This window comes from Aquila chrysaetos, chromosome 3 (genome assembly GCF_900496995.4).
Source record: "Aquila chrysaetos chrysaetos chromosome 3, bAquChr1.4, whole genome shotgun sequence".
Taxonomy (NCBI): domain Eukaryota; kingdom Metazoa; phylum Chordata; class Aves; order Accipitriformes; family Accipitridae; genus Aquila; species Aquila chrysaetos.
Window position 1 is genome coordinate 31,350,293 of NC_044006.1, and position 21,248 is coordinate 31,371,540.

General features: G+C 41.3%; 1 protein-coding gene across 12 annotated transcripts in view; it reads right to left on the reverse strand.

Annotated features, from left to right (window-relative positions):
• PDE1C (phosphodiesterase 1C) overlaps positions 1–21,248 on the reverse strand; it is a 347,698-nt gene that overhangs the window by 14,112 nt on the left and 312,338 nt on the right. For 9 of the 12 annotated variants that reach the window (XM_030007697.1, XM_030007696.1, XM_030007699.2 and 6 more), the window contains one exon: positions 8,245–8,310. In XM_030007697.1, coding sequence (XP_029863557.1) covers positions 8,245–8,310 — 66 coding nt within the window. Of the gene's footprint in view, positions 1–6,083; positions 6,107–7,008; positions 7,078–8,244; positions 8,311–14,938; positions 17,265–21,248 lie in introns of those variants that run through there. The other 3 variants (XM_030007702.1, XM_030007698.1, XM_030007707.2) reach the window with 3 other exon arrangements.

A 21,248-nucleotide genomic window follows, 5' to 3' on the forward strand; every position in this document is an offset into this window, starting at 1 on the left:
TAAATGTAGAAGCAACTTTATACTTACCTATGTACATGTAGGTAGCTAAACACCTGTTTTCAAAATATCATTGAACAAGGTCATTTTAAGGCAATAAATCTGGCTTGAGATCACATTTCCCAGAATTCAGGAATAGGTGGATCTGAGGGGTTTCGTATGATTTTCCAGTAAACTACAGGCCATGGTGAAAGTCACAAGTGGGCTACATATGTATCTGACTATTCTCAACTTCTTGAATCTGTTTATTTGAATCTATGTCTTGCTTTCTTACATCTTTAATTAGGTAGAATAAAAAATTAAACATGACTATGACCAAAATGTATTTATCTTATGCTTAGTTATTATTTGCAAAATAACCAAGTAATAAGTCAATAATTAGCATGATAAGCACTTTAAAAGAAAAGTCATTGCTCTCAGCATGAATCCTAAGAAGCAAAAAGATTCCCATGTGAGCTAGCTAACATCAAATGCTAGAACAGTCACACTCTCATCTTGTTAAACTCCTTGAGTGATTAATCATACTCTAAAATGTCTTGGGAAACAAAAAAACCTATGGATTTCATAAACTTTAGAAATACACATCCAGATCACTGCATAATCATAATCTTTCCTGTTCTCAAATAGACTAGATTGACATTCGTTAAAAGCTTGAAAAATATCCAGGTGAGTTACTGTTCTTTGAGGCACATCCACTTTTCAGATTAATTCCATTTTCTGTACTCAGCATGGATTCAGCCAAACTGTTATTGGATTTTTCATTGCTCAGCATGGGGGAATGTTTATTGTTAACTGGAATTTTACTGGAGTTGTTGCCAGCAGAGATGACTTGGCTAATAGGTTTAAGGGGGTTTATCCAGCACACTGACAGTGCTGTTTATCATCCTCATACAGGAGTTGATAATGGGGATCCATGACATTTAATTTCTTCAGGCTTTAGTGACTCAAAGGGATGGGGAAAAGAGTCTCTCAGAACTCTATGGAGTTCTGTTCCCAAATTTCTCACTGACTTCTTGTGTGACCTGGGCTATAAGATTTACCCCAGTTTCTCCACATGTAAAATGGGAATAAAAATGAGAATACTAACCTCACAGGGGTTTTGTGGGCTTCAGGAGCTTCACACATGGAGTGTTGTAAGTATTACGAGTTTCTAACCTTGATGCCCCTGGCATTGATTTCCTTTTTTTTTTTTTTTTTTAATTTAGGGAAAATAAATAATTATTTTTTAAGATCATGGCTACCATCAAGGCAATGAAAGCAGAGAATAGGTATTTGGACAGTGCCAGCGTAGACTGGAATAGTTACACAAGTAGCATCATGCAGAAAGACTCTCTGTGTGTCATTCAGACACTGATTTAGGAAGGAGGCAAGAGTGCATTAGCCACTCTGCTCTGGCCAGTGGGATGTGCAACCAGCATGTTACAGAACAGCATCCATGCAAACCTTAGATTTGGCTAGGAGGGCATCCACGCAGTATTTCCTCTTATCCTTTCTTTGATACAACTCTTCTTTTGACTTTTGAGAGAGGTCAGAACTCCCTCTAGCTGCTTGGTATAAACACCTGCCCTATGTCAACATTATGTCTTGATTTGCTTAAGATATAATGGTCATCACAGATGAAAGAATGAATGCCAGAGCTGCTGCTTAGTAGACAACTGCAAATGAAAAATGAGTGTAGATGGCTGGGAAGATCTCACCCAGCGTTAGTCCTCAGGTTCTGCTTGCAGCCCTACAGTTAAGGGCTGCCAACCTCATACCACCCTATGCCCTTCCTGAGGGACACACACCTTTAACTGATATATTTTTAAAGAGTTCTGCTAAGCAGAAATGAGTATGTAATCTGCTTCTAAGTTTCTGGTAAAACCCCGTAGGTTGGATCTGATGCACCTTAGATTTAACTACAGAGATCGTGTCAAAGTGGGGCAGGATTTGAGGTTATCTGCAAACACATTTGCAGCAGAACAACTAATAGATTTCAGAGAACGATGCAACTTGTACAATGCTTATATGAAGGAACAAGAATTGTTCATTTCCCCATCCCTCTTGCCCCCTCCATGCAAAACACAAAAGCAGCCTACTGCTACACTCCACACAACTCCAATTAGATTAATAGCTTGAGGCACTATACCAGAAGCTATTATTTTGTATTAGCAGTGATGGATACTCCTATAAGCAGACATAGCTAATGCATGAGAGACTGGTTTGGAAGCAGAGGCACATACACAGAAGGGCAGGTGAACAAATGTGCCACATTTGCCACAGTTTAAACCATTCATCCATGAGTCAAGAAACCACAGGAGTACCAAATACTGCCACAAGTTCTGCCCTTTAAAATGATCCTAAGATGTGCCATGCATCCACTGGGTGAGGTCAACAAGACAGCTGATCAAAACCCAATTATTTTGCAGATGATCACTTGAACTAACAGTCCAGACAATGCCAAGAGCTTCAATCTCATGGATAATCTGAACCAGAGAAAAACATTTATTGAGGAGTCTGCCCTCAGTTAATCGAGCATGATGGACATTTCACATGAGCTTGAAGCCAGGGGATGCATCACCACAGTCCACAAGAATTATTGTACTCTATAGTAAAAATTTTAGCTGGAATTTTCCTGGTTCCACTGACTTCCCTGCAAATATACTGATTTGCGATAGTTTTTACCCCATTGCAATGAGAAGGAAATTATTGCTAACAATGCTTATTGACAAAAATACTATATAGTCATCTTGAAGTATTTCAAACTACTCAAAGTTGTTAGAGCAACAAACACTCTTGTTGTTACGTAGCAATTCCACTCTGATCAGAAAACAGAACAAGACAAGGCAAAACACTGATATCCTTTTCTTTTCCTTTCCAAGCATTTTAAAGCAGATAGATATAAACATTTCTATTCATTCAAAAGGCACATCCCATCAAAAAAGCCATTGAAATGTCATTTTCTTTAATGTCATTACTACACTCACTGAGTGAATAGCACGTTTTTTAGACACAAATACCTGTTGGGAAGCAATTTGCCTCTGATAAAAATTAAGAACAGTCAGCTGAGCAGCCACATCTGCAAATGGGATTTGAGTGGTCACTGCTGGCACTTAGTACTGGAGGGAAAGGAAAAGGCAACAGGGAAAGAAAACAGGAAACTGGAAGGGGGAAAACCCATTCACATCTGTCCCCGAGCTAGTGGCAGTCCGCTGCCATGCTGCTGCCTCTGCTTCTGGAAAAGGACCGAACCATAGCTTCCCACCACCTTTGCACAGAAGGAGTTCCAGCAGTGAAACACACCTGGTTCACAGGGCAGCACTGGTGCTGGAGGAGGCCAATTTGGCCTCAGCACTACAAGACAATGCAGGTGAGTGTAGATGAGGATGAAGACTGAGACATTGCTGTCTCTCGCAGCTGTCCTTGCCTCGCGAGGGGATGCTGTGGCTTTGCAGAGGCACTGGGATGGAAATAGTGTCTGGGACACAGCTTGGTCCAGACAGAAGTACTCCTTATCCATCTCCAGACACTCATGCAAGCACTAAGGTTCTCTGGCACAGCATGGATAAGGCATTAATGTGTTCCCTTGCCGAACCAGCCGTGGTTAGTGGCCTGCGGGGACATCCTGAAGACAGACCTTCTGCCATCTCTCCTGACCCCTCAGCCCCCTGCAGAGCTACTGCAACTTTTGCCTTCAACTACTATGCAGGCAGGATAAAGAAAATCCTAGAAGGACAACAGGGAAGATGAAAGGCTTTTATGATCAGTAAAGCTGATTTACTGATTTAGCTAAAATATTCATCAGTGAGGTAAGGGAACTATTTCATTGGGAATTTTTACTGGGAGATGACACAGGAAAGCTAGGGATACCGGCATTTCTAATTCAGCGTTCTGCTGCTAAATCAAGGGAGCACATCCAGGAGGCATTCTCCTTTCTCCCTTTTGCTGCCTTTGCCAACAAAGGAGATATTCTGCTGTAATTATCAAGAAGATCCGCAGGAAAGAGGTGCAGGAGAACCAAGACTGTGCTCCATTAGAGACGCTCAAGAAATGTTCTAAACTTGGGAAGAATCAGTCTCCTAGGAGTGTTAAGAAAATCTGTGTGTTTATACAAAATACACTGCTCTCTCCAATGAGGCACCTCAAGGAGAGAGTCCAAAGTCTCCATATTATTCTCATACTAAATCCAAAACATAACGCTATACCAGCTACTAGAAAGAAAATTAACTCTATCCCAGCCAAAACCAGGACAGACAGCGATAGCAGCGATGGGCTATTTTTACAGTTTGGAAGAGCTGTCATTTGCCTGGCTGTGCTTTGGTCATGGATCCAAATGTTCTAGGTCTAATATGACCAACCTTTCCTTCCACCACACCAGTGTCACCTCCGCGCACTTGCTTCGCAAAGCTTGACTGACTTCCATGGCGGGCTGTTGGCACCGACCATCCCAACCCATGGCTCTGGTTACACTTTGGCTTTCCTTCAGGCTGCGGCTGTCGAAATCACCCCCCTCACGCCCCAGGAAAAGGGTTTGTGTCCAGCTAGAGCAAGTCCCTGGTCCTCCTGGCTGTGGGGCCTCATGGGCTTTAGCTCTGGCACAGAGAGCGACGGCTAATAGGGGTGGTCTCTGGGCTGCAGGGTTGGTTTCTGCCATGGCCTGAGGGAAGAGTAACAGCAGCAGCTTTGTCCTTGGGAGCCGGGTGGCAGAGGAGGTGTCAGGGACACCCAGCAGCTGGCCCAGTGCATGGCCACCAGGGGCAGGGAGAGACCCCTGGGCCTCCTGGGCACAGGGACAGCCTGTGGAATGATTGCTGGATGTGACTTATTGGTATGACAGCCCCCACCCCGCCCCTGTCAAGGGAAGGTGAACCTCCAGGGTGGAATGCAGTGGACACATAAAGAATCGGTTCCATGGTAGTTCCCTAAGCAACATAACCTGCAACTTTAGATGTTAGCAACACCAGGGGAGCTTGGTATGCTGACTCTGAAAAGTAACATGGAGGGCGGAGCGGAGTGGAGATGCTGCGGCCAGGCTCTGTGATCGTAGGGATAGGGAACTGGAACGATAGGAATGAGAACGGTTGGTCCCTGCATTGAATCCAGTGAAGCAAGGAGGTAAAATAATGGGGGTTCTGTCTAGCTAATGCTCTACTTCTCATTTATATCACACGTGCCCAGTTCTGGGGTACTGACACGCAACGTTATGTCCTTTAGGTGAACTTTGTTCATTATAATATCATTATAATACCAAAACACACCTCCATCCCAAAAGTTACCCACCTCCAAGGTGTGACCGCTCCCCGCACTGAGCACGTGCTCTGAATTTTCTCTAGCATATACTTTGAAAAGCAAAGCGAGAGAACTTTATACCAATCAAAGTAAAGGTATGTATGACTAGAGTCACTCAAGCTCCACCTAAAAAAATGAGAAAATATAAAAGGGCTTAAGAGAGGAGAAATGTTAGGGAAGATACCATCATAGACAAGTCGGTAGGACTCTGCAGTGCAGGTGCCAGGCCCATCCAGGAGACAGGGGCAGGGACGGGCACACCTACAACATGGCTCAGGCAGGGACTGAAGGCCCCAGGCTGAGCTGAGACATGTCCCCCGGGCCCTTGGCAGGAGACGGGGAGGGTGGGGGTCCCAGGGGAGGCCGGGCTCAGCCGTTGAGGTCTATGAGCACTCCTAAGATCCTGACAGAAATAGATTTCCAAATGTTTCCAAGCTACAGAAAGAAAAATGTGGTCACTCAGTGATTGTAAATAATACTTCTGGGTACATCAGTACCCCTACTGTGCTTCCTCACCATACAAAGTGCAGGCTCCTTGGAGAAATTGTTGGTTCATCCTCTTTGCACTGAAAAAAAGGATTCTTTTCAGCAGGCAGCAGACATGGCCGCAGCAGCTGGGCTCCCTGCAGCACTGTGAGATGCAGCTGAGCTGCCAGCGGACTCTGTTTTCACCAATGGTCAAGCCCAGGTGGGAGCACTTGCAGGGCTCTCTCCTGCACGCAGCCACCTAACGTCATAAAACTTCCCCAGCTTTGTGACCTCTCGCGTGTTTCTTCCTCTTGTGCACTTCAAATTGACAAGGCACAGCTTCAAATGTTAGTGATGAGGAGGACTCACCAACCTGCCAGCAAAGAGACAGATGGGATCACGCACACACGTGCCTGTTCTTGTCAGCCTCACTCCTTCAGAAGTGAGACTAAACCCAAAGCAATAAAGCTTCCCCTTTTTATTCAAGAAGCTGCATGCGATTAGCAGAAAAAACAGCAAGACAATAGCATTTTCTCAATTACAAAATTGCGTGTGTGTGTTTACAGCACTGTTTCTTAGCCATACATTAATTAGTGGCTGCTTCCAACAAAAGCAACCCCCCTGAAACATGATCTATATAGAGCATAAAGAAACAACACCATAATGGCTGTAAACAAAATGCATGACTGGACTACATACGTGGAAAATATCACGCTATTATCTACTCCCCATCACATACTGTAAATAGTTGTGCAGGAAGGGCTGATTTCCAAACTGTACCAGAGTAAACAGTTTGCTGTGTAAGCCACAGTAACATGGCATGAGCAGGAAGGTACCACTGTTAAAGAGCCAAATAGAGAAAACCCCCTGGGTCCCTAAACCAATCGGTGCCAAAACATACACTGAGGTGGGAGGTATCTAACAAAAAGAGAGTCAAAACACAGCTAGTCATTTCTGTAAGTGCCAGACAGAAGGCACCTTCCTATAATTCAATGTCAGATCATCACAGTGAGTATTGCTACTGGAAGTAAGGCTGGCAACAAATGCACAGTGTCTGTTTGCAAAAAGGGACACTATTAGGTTGATTGCTCCCCTCTCTTGAAGGTGCATCCTCCCAGCTGCTGTTCTTCTAATCATAACAACAGATCTCTAGATTGGATAGTATTAAAGGGGAGTAAATATTATAATTCCCAAACAGATGAGGAAACTGGAGAACACAAGAAGGGTTTGAGCAAGGTCACTTAGCAAGTCAGCAATAATGAAAAGACTGTACCTGGTAGCAAGACCTCTAAATGCCACCTGCAAGAAAATCCTGGGTGAAAACATCCATAGTAGTAGCCTCCCCTATGAATATAAATGTAAGAATTTAATAACTGCTGGGACCCTATAAGAAATAGGCAACATACACAGGTAATACTTATTGTCACTGCCAGTGGTGAGAAACTTCAGAAGGTAAGAGGATGTATTTGTGATAGTTCTTGTTCCATGCTTTCTACCTAAAAAATGTCTTGGGTTAGATACAGAGTTTTATATTTTACTTCCAGTGATTATCCATTCTTGTTCTTGAGCAGGACAGTAATCCATGGATCACATTGTTTTATTAAGGGAATACAGTGTTTTGAAATCTCTCACACCCCTGCTCGTTCTTTTCCTTACACCCAAGGGGTGGCTGCAGCTATGCCTGGGGAAACAATCTGCTAAGGTGGTGGCTGCGAAAGAGCATCATGCCATGAGCAGCTTGGAGAACTGAAACAGCACAGAAACATTCTGCTGCACATTGGCATCTATAAGTGGAGCCACACCATACCTCAGCTGCTGGCACAGCAGTCATTGATAAAAATATCTGTAGCAAAACTTTTAAAGTACTTTGCTTTAAGTTTGGAGTTTTTTCCTTGGTGATTTCTTGTTGTCTTCCTGCAGACTTACTCTTTCTTTCACATACTGTGAATTATACATATATGAATGGCCTTGCATATGCACATGCAAGATAGTATCTTGTTCACACTAAGCCATTATTTTGTGTAACTGCTTCATATTACCCTCCCTTTCTTCTGACAGTTGTGTGGGACAAGGATGAAGGGATTAAGAAAATGGTTATCGTGATAAAATAGAGACAGCAGGATTTGGTAGATGGGAAGGGCACAAAAAAAGCTATGCTTGGGTCCACAAAACAGCCTTATTTTTTTCCCTTCAGCATCTGTGTCTATGTGATAAAGGCCCAAATTAATTTGCCAATCGAATTAAAATAATCTGTGAAGCCTGCACTGCAAGCCACAAAATGTAAGATATTTGTTAAAAAAAAATGAAATGCCGTAAAGACCATTAAAAACAACAGTTCATTTGCTCAATCCCAGTGAATGGGTTTAACTTTTTTAATGTGATGTGTAAGTCATGCCATACCTGGAGAAGAAGTCATCTGTTTACGTCCATCTCCCAAATAGTAGGCACTGTGAGTGCCTATTTCCAAAGCTGCACATATAAGCAAATTAGAGTGAGGTGGTACCAACTGACCTGGCAATGTAAGGCGGTTTGTTGAGGAACCCGAGGCTGGTAAGTCAGCTGAACGTCGCACCGGACCTTTAAAAAGAAAGAGTAGTTTCAGCAGAGATGGATGAATGGTAGTCCCGCCAGCCATGAAAATGCTTTTTGTAGTGCTGCCATCACTACGAGGTGTTTGTTGTCTTCTTTCTGCCATTTCTTATCCATGGTACACTGGGAAAGTAGCCTCACTTCTGGGACCTTTCCATCTACAGGAGTCAATATCAAAAGTATCTTTCTTTTTATCACTTACCGGGTTTGGGTTGAGATACCCAAGTTATTGATTCTGGAAATTTCATGTTCTTAAGTTTTGGACCTATGAACTATTGCCAGATCTCAGATAGATAGCTTTCCCTTCAGCTACCTCCATGTCCTCACAGAACTGGCAATTGCCAGTTTTACTGCCTGGCACAGCTCTGAAGGCAGTTACACAGCACTTACCTTGCTTCTGTGGTGGTTCAGCAAGCGGCTGGCATCACTTTGGGAAACACCGGTTGGTAACGGCTCTGGATATTTATGTCACTGGCTATACGTGCCAGAGAAAGGACTCTGATACTGTATTTGCAAGTGGAGGTGAGTCACCCAAATCATTAGATGCCTTTTCCAAACCATCTTTTCTCCCTTCTTGCTTATGTGGCAGTCAGTAGTTTTGATTTGAAGGTCACAATTGACTATGTCAACACTCTCAATATCTAACAGAAATTGGCAGCTTGGCTTCATCTCTGCTTGCACTGGACTGGAGATACATGCAGACTCAAACAAAAGCCGGTAAGATATAAGAATACAAGCAGGTACAGTGGCGAGCACATTGCATGTTCTTCAGGAAATCAATTCCAGTGAACCTCCCAGAGAGGAAAGGAGTGAATTGAAACAGGAATTTCTGGCAAAAGGGAATGCACAAATCCTTTCACACTTGTATTGAACATCTCTGAACTTTACATCCTCCTTAGAGAGAATGGCTTGCTCTCTGCCACTCTTTATCATTTTTTTTTCCTTTTTTAAGGAAAAGATCAAATAGAAAAACAGCAGCGAGATGGGAAAATTCTGGTCATTACTTGTGTGGTGTGATGACTCCTGCACAGACACCACCCGAGTCTACCTGTGGAATACAATACTTTGTAGAAGGTGCTATGTAGAGATGTAGCTGAAATGCTGTGAAAGGAGGTCTATCAGCAACACCAGAGCATAGGACACCAGCCCTGTGGGATTGATACTCATGCTCCAAGTGGCACAGAAAAAAAAAATCACACAAACAAGTGTTTCAGTGAGCATGAGTGTGGTGTGCTGTCGTTGGTTTAGCTGCTCTTATGGGCTGTGGTTTTAGTCAAAAGAGAAAAGGGGAAAGGTGAGGTTGACATGTCTAATCCCCAAATGGGTAGAGATTTACCTCGGGGTCCTTAAATAAGCTATTTGAATTCTCTACCGCAATTTCCGTCTTTACGTATTGGGTAATGCCACTAATTCCTCACAGGGGCAAGTGGTGAGCAATGACTGCTGTCCAAGCAATGTTCCTACTACACTTAAAAAAACAGAAGTTGATTATTACTAGTAGTCTATGGCAAGCTGGATGCTGGAAAGCAAACGGCAAGTGCCGTGCCTGTATCGGATGTAGAAAGCACAAGAACAAAATGAACCCTTCTACAACTTTAATTCAAATGGAGCGGAGACCTCATTGTTTTTATTTGGTAATAGGATGAACATACATGGACTCAATTACAGAAAAACTGGAATGTTGAAAAATGTTTTATACATTTAGAGACCACAAGCCTCTTCTTTCAAATAAGGAACTAACAATAAATACATATTGTTTAAAATTATTCCCAGAACAGTTGAGAATACTTGGCATTACATGGCATCATTCATTTTGGTTTTTCTTTTTTTTTTTCCTTATGAGTCTTAACAAACCAAATAACAGGTTTTTTTTCATTACCCTACCCACCCAGTCCCAGGAGCAAACTTGCGTTGAGTTTTGCCTTCAGCATGTATTTTAACTTGTTTTCTATCCCCTGGTGCAAAATAGCTTTAACAACCTGCCTCTTTCTTCCTTGAAAAATGTTAGAGAAACAGGTGTCTGTTGCTTGTTTTAGTTCAGTTCAATAAAGACATCTCCATTATCAGTTTTGCTAATATAAACATACTCTAAAGTTTATGTTCAACTTCATACATAGAATTCCCTGCAGAATGCCAGCTGAGAAAAGGTTATTTTTACAAGACCAAGATCCTTGAATTTGGTTAATTTCCCCTTATCCTTCCTACCAATAGGTTTAATGTTTCTTAACTTTATTTAGGACCTGTCAGTGTACGGTTAACCACAAGAGCAGTGAAATCTATTGTCACAGATAAGCCACAATGTCCACCCTTCCTCCCTGCTGAAGGTAGTCAGTGCACTAGGGTATGACTTTGATTGAACTGCCTACAAGAAGTAGCATCATCAGAACGAAGAGAGATATATGGTGTTACTTAAACACATTGTGGTGGAAGTAGCTCCTACCACAGCAAAGGAAGACAGTGCCACCCTGATGCATTGGCTTTACACAGATTGCCCTGCATGTGATTAGCTGTATGTGTTTCAGTTATTTAGTCTTTGGCCCCAGATGCTGTGGTGGGACCAGCAGGACTTTGCATGCAACTTCCTTTGATTTCAGTGCAACTAAAAGAGTGATCAGGCCCTAGGTGTTACTTCGCTCTAAGCTCATGTTGCAAATGCAATGGCTTTTGTCTATCAGGGAAAAAGGGGGAGGAGAAAAGGGAAGGGAAATATTCCTGTGAGAATCTGGGCCTGTAGACAACCAGAAGGTCTGGTAAAAACCCAACCAGAACCCTACAATAAAAATAGCAAATATTTAAAAAAATTGCATATAAAAGTGTATAAAAATATCATCCAAGCGAGAAGAAAAGGAAAATGCTCACTCTGTCATTCTACTGCTAGGTTTTATCACTAGAAAACCCCAATGGCCATAAGTAATTTTGTTTGATAGATGCACTCCTACGACCACCAGCAGAGACAACTGGACTACATATATTCCTCCTACCACTGGATAGCTTCTAAAACCAGGGTGTTATGAGTACACAGCAGTTGACACATACACACTTGGAAGAAATGAAAAGAATACAAAATGCCAAGAGTGTGCTGTGAGGCTTGTGAATGAGTGCTGTTGTGCACTTAGGTATGAGGGTAAATAAATTGCTGTTCTACAGCTTCAGATCCCCAGCCAGCTTGCCTGGAAGTAGCTCCACTTTCTTCTACCTGGTGGTGAAGTCACCAGAGCAGGGAGCGCTGATGCCTCGAAGATAGGCATGCGTCCCGGTCCTGCTTGGGTACAGATCAGAACCCTCTGTGCTTGCTGGGGATCAAAAGGGACATTGCAGCAACAAGAAGGCAGTCTCAGCAAGTGGAAATGCATGGCCAGCGTTTCATTTTAACAGAAAATAATGGCACTGGCAGTGGTCACTTGCCCTGCTCCTGCTTTGATCACAGTAATCAGACAGGGAAAGGGTTGTCTGGGATCGCAAAACTTGTCTGCCTGTGGAAGCAGGGGGAGCACCACATTAGGATGCACACCTGACACTAAACTGAGACTGAGGCAGACCTGCTCACGTTGTGGGTAACACAAATTGGAAAAACCTCTGTACCCACTTCAGAGGGAGCTGAATTTATGCCTTAAAATGTGAAAGCATGGGTTTTTTCCCTCCTTTCTACCTGGCCAGCACTGATGCTCACTCCTTGGAGCAATTTGCACAGAGTCAGTGCTGCTGGGCTCCTTCTCGTCTTCAGCCAGTGTGTTCCTGCTTTTGAGTGCTGATATTCAGACACTGCGCCAGCGCAGCTCTGAGATCAGCACCCATTCAACACGTGAAAAGCATAGAATCGCTCTGTTGTTTTTAATTATTGGGTGAGGTTATGGATTAAAAAACAGTAAGAGAAAAGGACTTGATTATGCTGTCATTTGCTGAGTATAAATGGCTAACATATGGTATAGATCATCAGAAGCTGATGGGTTTCATTATTATAAAATGAAATGTGAGGAAAAAGGAGCCAATAAGAAATATTTAAGACCATCTCAAGAGTTCCTGGAGATAGACTAGTTTATTCTAGTTGAAGCAAAAATGTACTGTCCTTGTCAGCTTCCATAATTTCTAATTTGAATAGATTATTGTGCTTTTTAATTAAAAGCCATGTTTGGGACCCACCGTAGAATTTGCAAGGAATAACAGTGAAAGTATTTGCCTTTAGCTAGGTGAGCTCACAGGCCTTCTGATTACAAAGCAGCACAGCACTATCAGCTATCTAGTTTGAAATATTTTTGCTTCCAGTCTGAGCTTGTAAGACTTTTTAAGTACATATGCAACATTTGCATATTCAAAAGGTAGTTTGCAAAACACCACCATATACCATTCTTCTCTGGCATAACCAACTACACTTTGGAAAGTTTCTCTCCAACCACAAAATCTGTGCTTGAAAAAAAGAAACAATGAGAAAAAGGAATTTGCCTCCTTCATTCACCCATCAGGAACCAAGCTCCTAAATTCCAGATTCATTCTGATGCTAAACGTCCTACTGTATTAATACATAGTGTACTTACACTAGCTGGAGCTATACAAAAGGCTGCACTTTTAGATAAGCATCAGTCTGCCTAGATTGACCACTCTGAAATATGTTTTAAGTCTAAAATTGCAAAATTTCTTTTTTTAATCTACCACCTATTTTATCATCAGCAAAAAAAAAAAGTTGGCTTCTGGCATCCATCTTTTTTCTCAAACATGGAAAACATTAGTGACGTCCACCATCTTTTTATATTTAAACATAGAAATCTGACCATATAACTTTAAAAAAAAATATTGTGTCATTTGTAAAGAAAGCTGGTTGACTTAAGCATTTTGAGAGGGTGCATCACAGGTTTTTACATTTAAAAAAATTAATTTAAAAATAGACAAATCCCTTCTTTCATGTGTGTGAATACTTCTTGCATGTTGTCACAGAAACGCACGGTTCAAATCACAGATTGAGTGCAGCCCAAAGAACTGTCACCCTTTGAGCCATTTAAATAATGAACAGGATACAATGAAGGTGGTGAAACACTCAACAGGTTGCCCAGAGAGATGCCCCATCCCTGGCAACATTCAAGGTCAGGCTAGATGGGGCTCTGAGCAACCTGATCTAGTTCAAGATGTCCCTGCTCATTGCAGGAGGGGTTGGACTAGATGACCTTTAAAGGTCCCTTCCAACCCAAACTATTCTATGATTCTATAAAAACATATTGCTTGCTTTTCTTTTTTTATTAAATCATAGCGTGTCCAGGAGTTCAAGCACTATGTCACCATGAGTCAAAGGTCTGCTAATTCCCTGAACACCAGTCCCAGCTAAAGGAAAGAAAACTGATAGGGATATTTGCAATGGTATCCCTCCCTCCCTGTTTTAAGGGGATAAAGTGCCTGGATTCTCCCTCTCAAGTTACAAAACAGTTTCTGGGAAGCAGAAGATGCCTGGTGCTCTTCCAGCAAGGCAGAGCTTTCTGAGAGCACCAGCAGTCCCTGCGCAGAGGCAGAAGAGTGCTGTCTTTATCAACACAGCTTCCCAGCCTGTGCTGCCCTCCGTAAGAAGCACTCTGGCACCAGAAGACCCCTTTGTGCCTACTGGTGGGCGCTCCCAAACAATTCTGTAGAATTTCAGCATGAGGCCAACGGTATGGGCCCTATATTTGCAAAATTTCTGGCTTATTAATTTCTTGTATAGTCTTACTGAGGATGGAAAAGGCAGGCATCTGAAAACATAACTCTATATATCTAGGGAAAGTTAGGTAAGGATGTAAGAACAGAAATCCTTTCTCATTCTTTATAAACATAGGCCATTAGCTGATGAATACCTAATCCTTTTCCACTTTTTTCTCTTTGGTTTCCTTTTGTGGAATAAAATAAGAGAAAGCAGTTCTGTAATTTTTTTTTAAATTTTTATTATTTTTTTACACAATTGCACAGTGGCTGATCTCTAGTTTAACTGGGAGGTGTCTACACATACCATTCCTTGGCTCACAATGCACTAGCACAATGCTGCAGAGTGTTCCAGGAGGTGAGGGGGGCAGAGTAGGGCAATGTATATGAGATCCTGGGAGGGGATCCCACAACAGATGCTCTCATCTGCCCTAGTCTCTTTGTAGGATTTCAATTTCTAGATTTCACTTTCACTTTATATATTTCCAAGCTAATAGATTTCATGGGGATTTTTTTTACATGACAACAAAAAATTCTAAAAAATGCTAATAATCCACTGTAGCTTATTCAAATGATTTTAAAAGAGCAGGAGAATGTTTGAGCTAGCTCTGACTCCCTGTATATTGTAAAAGATTTTGCTGCATACCTGTGTGCTGAGATCAGTAACTTTGACTATAGCATCTATTCTAGAATGGCAGCTCTGATCTGCAGTCCCCAAGGGACGGCAAACCCACCACTTCCCTTATTAGCTCCTGCCAGTGGTAAATAACCCTAACAATCGAGGAAAAACATTTTCCAGTCTGATTTCACACCTTTGTGCCAGTGCACGAGAAACAAGGACTGACCAGCCGTGAATTAAGCAGTCTGGCTTCGCTGTCTGAAAGAAGTCATTCCCAGAAAGAAAAAAAATATATATCAGAAACAGATGAAGAAAAAGATTTAGGTTTTTTTAATTATTATTATTATTATTATTCTACTGTGCATAATCTAAGGCATCTTTAGTCACTGTACATTTGGTAAGGGTAACTTAAAAGATATTGACTAAATCATCCTGCACCTCTGACCAAACACTCGGTGAGGATATGTTCCCCCTGACTTCAGGGAGAAGTCTGACTAAGCAGGGACTGACTCACTGCTGCAGTATTTTAGTTCTGCATTATTGATATTTCATCAATGTGCCTTCAAAGAGCCTGGTCAGGACTGGAAGTCATATTCTACCACTCTTACCAGGGCTGAATGCTGATGGAGCGGGAGAAAGGCAAGGTGGGAAAGTGCTACGTGGTGACACAGCCCTCTGCCAGTCACACAACATGGAGTGTGCTTGGCACTGACTGCAGGACCACTGTCCTCCCAGCACCCTGCTTTCCTCAGAAAATCTACCCCAGATTGAACCAGGAGCTCACAAATGGGAACACTATGTGCCCTTATATTTATTTTATTTAAATGAGCTGGTTCAGTGAAGCCAACTGCGAATTCTAAGAACTGCAAGAGTTATTTTTGTGATTGAAGTGCAACCTTTTCACAGCATGAACCTAATCTAAATCTCTGGCTTTGAACAAACTCAAACTCCGGTGTCCAAAAAAAGAACTCAAAAAGTCTCTAGCCTCAATAATCAAACTCCCAGATACAAACACTCCTGAGTGAGAAGGTATTCTCGTTTAAATGTGGATTTAGGCTGAGCTCACTGCTGTGATCTTTGCCAGTGTTGCGGGAGCTCGTCCCTGTACATGCACAGTTTAAGCAGGAACAGAGACCCAAGCTCTAATATAGGCTGGTGGTAAAGTCCTGTGCTTTTGAACATGAAAAAGAAACTCTGAAGATTTACTTTCCTAAGCCAATGTTTTGCGTGTTCTCTACATAGCAAAGAGCCATAACAGCAGTCTGAGTCCTTATAAAATACATACATGACTAACACAGCAAGACCTCATCCTGAACAAAAAGGAGTTAGGCAAAAAACAGTTGTATGTGTATGTATGTATCTTGATTTCCACATAGGTAGGTAAAATTACTTACAATTAACTGGATCCCTACCAAGATCCCAAGGCAGAAAAGCACTTACATACATGTTTGATGTTTCTCATACAAAGATACCTTCCTGAATCAAGGTCTAAGCAAGTTAGTTTTTTAACATTTCTTCTTTAAAATGGGCCAAAATGATGGCTACTTTCCATGTGTCTAACTTCACTGGATAAGACAGTTTTATCCACCAACTCCAGCAGTGTATTTAGGACACACTTTTTCATTTTGGTTTTGTCTGTCCATACTTCTCCAGCAATGCTTTTTCTTTTCTTTGGCCTGTCCATTCAATCAGTGATGAAAGAAAGACCACACTGAGATGAAAGTAAGAATCGATCCGTGTGATTCCCTGCTGCCCTTCTCCTCTTAGATCTTCAGGTCAGACAAAGAGTGGTTACCAGTAGCCCATGAACAAATGTGGGAAACAGCTCATTAACTGTAATATCAAGTTAAGGCAGGCACATCAAGCAGGACATTAGTGCATGCTCTTAGAGTCTGACAACAAAATTTGCCCCAAGGGAATATCGCTTTCATTGATTATTCCTTTCCTATTACTAACTGCAAAACCAGAACAAAATCAAGGGTTGAGTGAGTCTGCCTGCTGTTTAGAAACAAAAAAATTTTGCTACCATTGCATCATCTGGGAAAGACATCAAATCCTAACAAATGGTCAAATGACTCTACCAATTCGCCATCCTTATTAATAAAATCTTCTACAGCGAGGGTAAAACTGATGTCAAATTCTGTCTATCAGCAATTGGAAAAGGCTCTCAGGGAAAAGAAAAAGAGTAAAAGTGAAGTATTAAGTTTTCTTTCTTTTTTTTTTTTTTTTATATATATTCTTTTGCATCATCCTAATGTTGGTTTCACAAGCTTGAGGCATAGCAAAGGGCAATACCAGCTTTTGAAGATGACTCTCATCTATTTGCTTGACCTGTCCAGAAAAATGGAGCCATTTGCATCAGGAAATCACCACTTGTTTTTTTTAACAAAAAACTTAAAAAAAACAACAAAAAATGCACACATACATGAACAAACAAACAAACAAAAATAAAACTGACCCAAAAAACCAAGGCCCCCACCCTAGAACCCAGAGTCATTAGCTGTGAAGTAGCCAGTGGGAGGAGGAGTGTTTTTAAAGTTGTTTAACGCCTTCCCCAGAAACTGGTCTTTGCGGAAGGAGGAGGAGAACGGGAATGAAGAAGCTCAGCTAAAATGATGAAAGAAATTTGCAGTCTCTTTTTTAATATATTTTTATTCTTCTGTATCTGGAAAAAAAAAAAAGAAAAAGAAAAGTGTCAAATGCTGCCTTTCTCCCCTTTGTCCAAGAAGCAGGTAATCTGGGAAAGAAAAAGAAGGATATCAGTTTAGACAGCCTCCTTTCCTCCAAGCATTGCAGTTTTGCTTAACTGTTGAAAGGCTGCAAGGTGAGGTGCACCAAAGCAATACCTCTTATTGGCTTGACTGGAAATATCATTCTGTCCTACACAAAGTGAAATCCATTGCTTTCTGACTAATCCAGTGGGAATTCAACCTTGGGCATCAATAGGATCATTTAACAGAATCCAACATGCTTAGATCAAGAGATCCCATTAGGTTTATTTGCTGTAGGGTGCTCTGATCACCCTTGCTCACTAGCTCTTTCAGTACCTTTTTGCTCATGAAAGCAACAATGTTGTACATGCGGTTTGAGGTGAAGAAAAGAAAATGCTCCAAACACAAAAGAGCACTACCATTTAAAAGCCCCTTTCTCCCAAAGAGCTTGCAATGAAAAGCACAGCCTTATGTATGGATAGGTGCCTGAGACCTAACAAAGTATGTGCCTTTTACAATCTGCTTGACTCCTCTGTCAAATATTTATAATCCCTTGGCCTCAAAATTAGGCTATATTTGACTAACATTGTACAAACATAACTGTTTTCTATGTAGTTATACCACAAGTGAATCTTCACAATGAACAGATGTCCTTGAGGAAGAAATGTAGACAAGAAACCTTTTCCTTTATTTCTAGTGAAAGAGGACAGTTTCTAATGAAAGAGGACACTCTATCCAACCCTTCTCATACCCTCCTCTAGAAATCCTCTTGAAAAGCTTCAAACAGGAACATGAATATTTTACTCTATATTGGCTGTCCCAACCAGTTATTTGAATATGCCTGGCACTCTGCTTAGCTACTGTTATTCGACAATGCTTATGTCAGCAGAGTTTGAAAGTGCATTTAAAAGGGTCTCTCAACCAAGGAGATTCAGCCCAAATAGAGATGAATTTATCTGTAAGGCTGGGCATGACGTGGAAGATGTGATTACATCTGAATCTCTTTGGGTCCCTTTCAGAAAACCAGTTTCTTTTGCCTTCAATAATATATTGCTGCTTTTTTTTCCTTTTTTTTTTTTTTTTTTTTTGTTTTGTTTTTGTTTTTGTTTTTGAGTAGTATTTGGGCAAAGGAAGAAAAGGACTGGCAAAACAAAGATCTAAGGCTTTGCTGGTGGATTATATTATCTCTGATGAATGTATACAGTGGCTGCATAGAGAGTTGGTACGATTTTCTTCTACTGTACAGTTAGCAGGGGGACTTTTCCTTTCAGGATGGTCCCCTGTAAGTTGCTGCTACATCTTGCTAACTTGATGCAATTTCTGTTGTAAAGAATTAGACTTTCAACATTTCATTGGATTTATTTAGACTGAATTGTCACACTCCCAGCACTACTGACAGCATAATCTACAATAGGCAATAGTAACAGCCATAACAACAGTACTACATTTCCTTGATGTCTCCTACCTAAAAAGTTCAGCCTGATTTACTGTCATTAACAGGATCATAACAATCCTGTGAGATGTATCATTAGGCACATTTTAAAGAGAAAAGACTGACCCAGAAGGAAAGGTAATCATGTGGGACATGTGGACTAAATGACATGTTTGAGCAGTCATTATTTCTGAATCTCTTAAATGATTTGATGAATCACATAAGGAATCTGAAACAGAGCTCAAAGTACCACCCAACATGCCCTCTCTTTCCTATGCCATCCATACTCACAAGACTTTTAACCCCTCCCATTCCCTTTAATGAAACAAGGGAAAATGCAATGTTTTTTCCAGACTCTAGAAGTTCCCTGTGGAGAACTGAGTCATATATTGCTTTTTGCTTCTGTTGGTCACATCATCAGCTCCAGTGAGAACATTCCAGTACAGCATTTTCTTTAAATTGTCTTTCTACTTGGTGGAGCAGATGTGTTGGTTTCCTAGCCGAATTTCCCTTTGGATACAATACAGCTTCCCTACAACTACCTTAACCTTGGATGTGATTCAGCCTCCTTCTCATTTTGGCACAATAAATCCAGTGCAAATATTACTATGTATCAACAGAGGTAATTGAAAGAGGAAAAAGAATGAATATGCAGCGCTTGGTACACAGGAAGACTCTAAGTAGTTCACTTGGCATATATTAAATTTCATTATCAGAAATAGCCTCATCTAAATGCACATCTCAGTCCTTCAGTGTCACTGACGAGTTTATATTGTTTGTCAAGGTTGAGTATTGGTTCTCCCCTTCATCACTAATGCAAATACCAGTGAATTCTACAGCTCTTCATGTGATACCAGCACCCACTGCAAGGAGATTAAGTCCATTCCTGCTATCAGCTTGCAGTTTATACTAAGGCATTTTTAACTTGTGCTTGCTGGACTATGAATGTATGTATTTACTATGTTACTATACAGTCTGACGTACTGAGATGAAAATACACTGTGGTTTGTCTTTTCCTTCACACGGAATTACTCAGCATACGACTGTATCCATACAGCAAGGAAGCTGGATGTCAGTTTTGCACAATCAGTGATTAATCTCACACATTTGCCTCTCTTTTTATGATAAAACAAATCCTTTGGAATCCAAGGCCTTGCAAGAACTACCCTTTTTAATAGTTGGCATTTATTATGCCTGTCTAATGCAAACTTTCACAATCTGCTACCCAGTTGGAGAACAGGAACAGAGCCTCAGAGGCATTTAGACTGAGGTGAGAGTTTAGACTAACTCAAACCCAACACTTGTTCTGTAATGACTCATGCTCCTTACCAAGGGTAAATCAGAGGCGTGATGCCGGTTGTACGAGCTGGAAGTGGCGAGCTGACCTCTCCCAGTACCGCTTCTGAAAGTGGCTGGCTCTGCTGCTCCAGCCAAACGCCTGCCCTTTCCCTCCACCCCTTCCTCCCCAGATGCCAAAAGCACAGCACTGCCCGGAGAGGGCTCAGGACACTTTCCCACAGGCCCCAGTGCCAGGCCAGGCTGTCAGGACAAGACTGAGCCCTATAGTTTTCAAATTGCATTTAAAAGAAAACTCTGCTATTTTCTCTCCTAAAAAATAAATGCTGGATGCAGACTGCAGGACAGTGTGATGTGGAATAAGGATTTTAGGGGGAGTTTTTTTTTCACAAACTACTTAGCTTGCTTGGCAGTCCCTGTTGATGAAATTATTTGTGAAGTTATTGCATGGTCCCCGTTTCCTCTGCTGAAATATGCATTCTTTCAGCATTATAACCTTACATAATTATGAAGGAAGCACAAGGTGACACCACAATTATCCAGGATTTTCTAAGCAGACTGTGTTAACCTTGCAGTTCACTTGTGAAAAAGTAGTGCTTAGTATGAACAAATTTCATCTTCTCAGCAGGCTGCATGAGCACTTCTGCAGGATGGGAGAACTCCGCCACACCACCAAATAACATTGCCCTTGAGGTACTATTACCCCAAGATATTTTTGAGTTAGATTTTTAATACACAGAAAAAGCAAAGAGAGCCTCACTTAACCATATTCATTCAGTACATCCCTTACTGAACTCCATATGGTGATGCCTTTTCATGCTTTTATGACGTAACATCATAAAGGTATCAACCAAAAAAAATCAGCATACAATTATATTAAAATGAACATTTTTGTATTTTGTATATTTTATTCTTGAAAATTTAGGGGAAAAAAGTTAATCCTACAGGTTTTCTCATTTGTATTAAATTCAGATTCTCTTGTCACATCCCAATAACCATGTGTGTAACACGGACTGTCAGTGTTACATACTAACATAAACAGCAGATATCAAAATGGTTGCACTTGAAGGAAAGTTGAATACACAAAGTTTATGCATGCTATGATTCTTTAGCCTGAAAAGAGAGAGCTGCAGGGAGAATCTAATAAAAGGAAAATGAAATTATATGAGTTGTGCTAAGAATGTGAATAGGGAACAATTACTCACTGCTT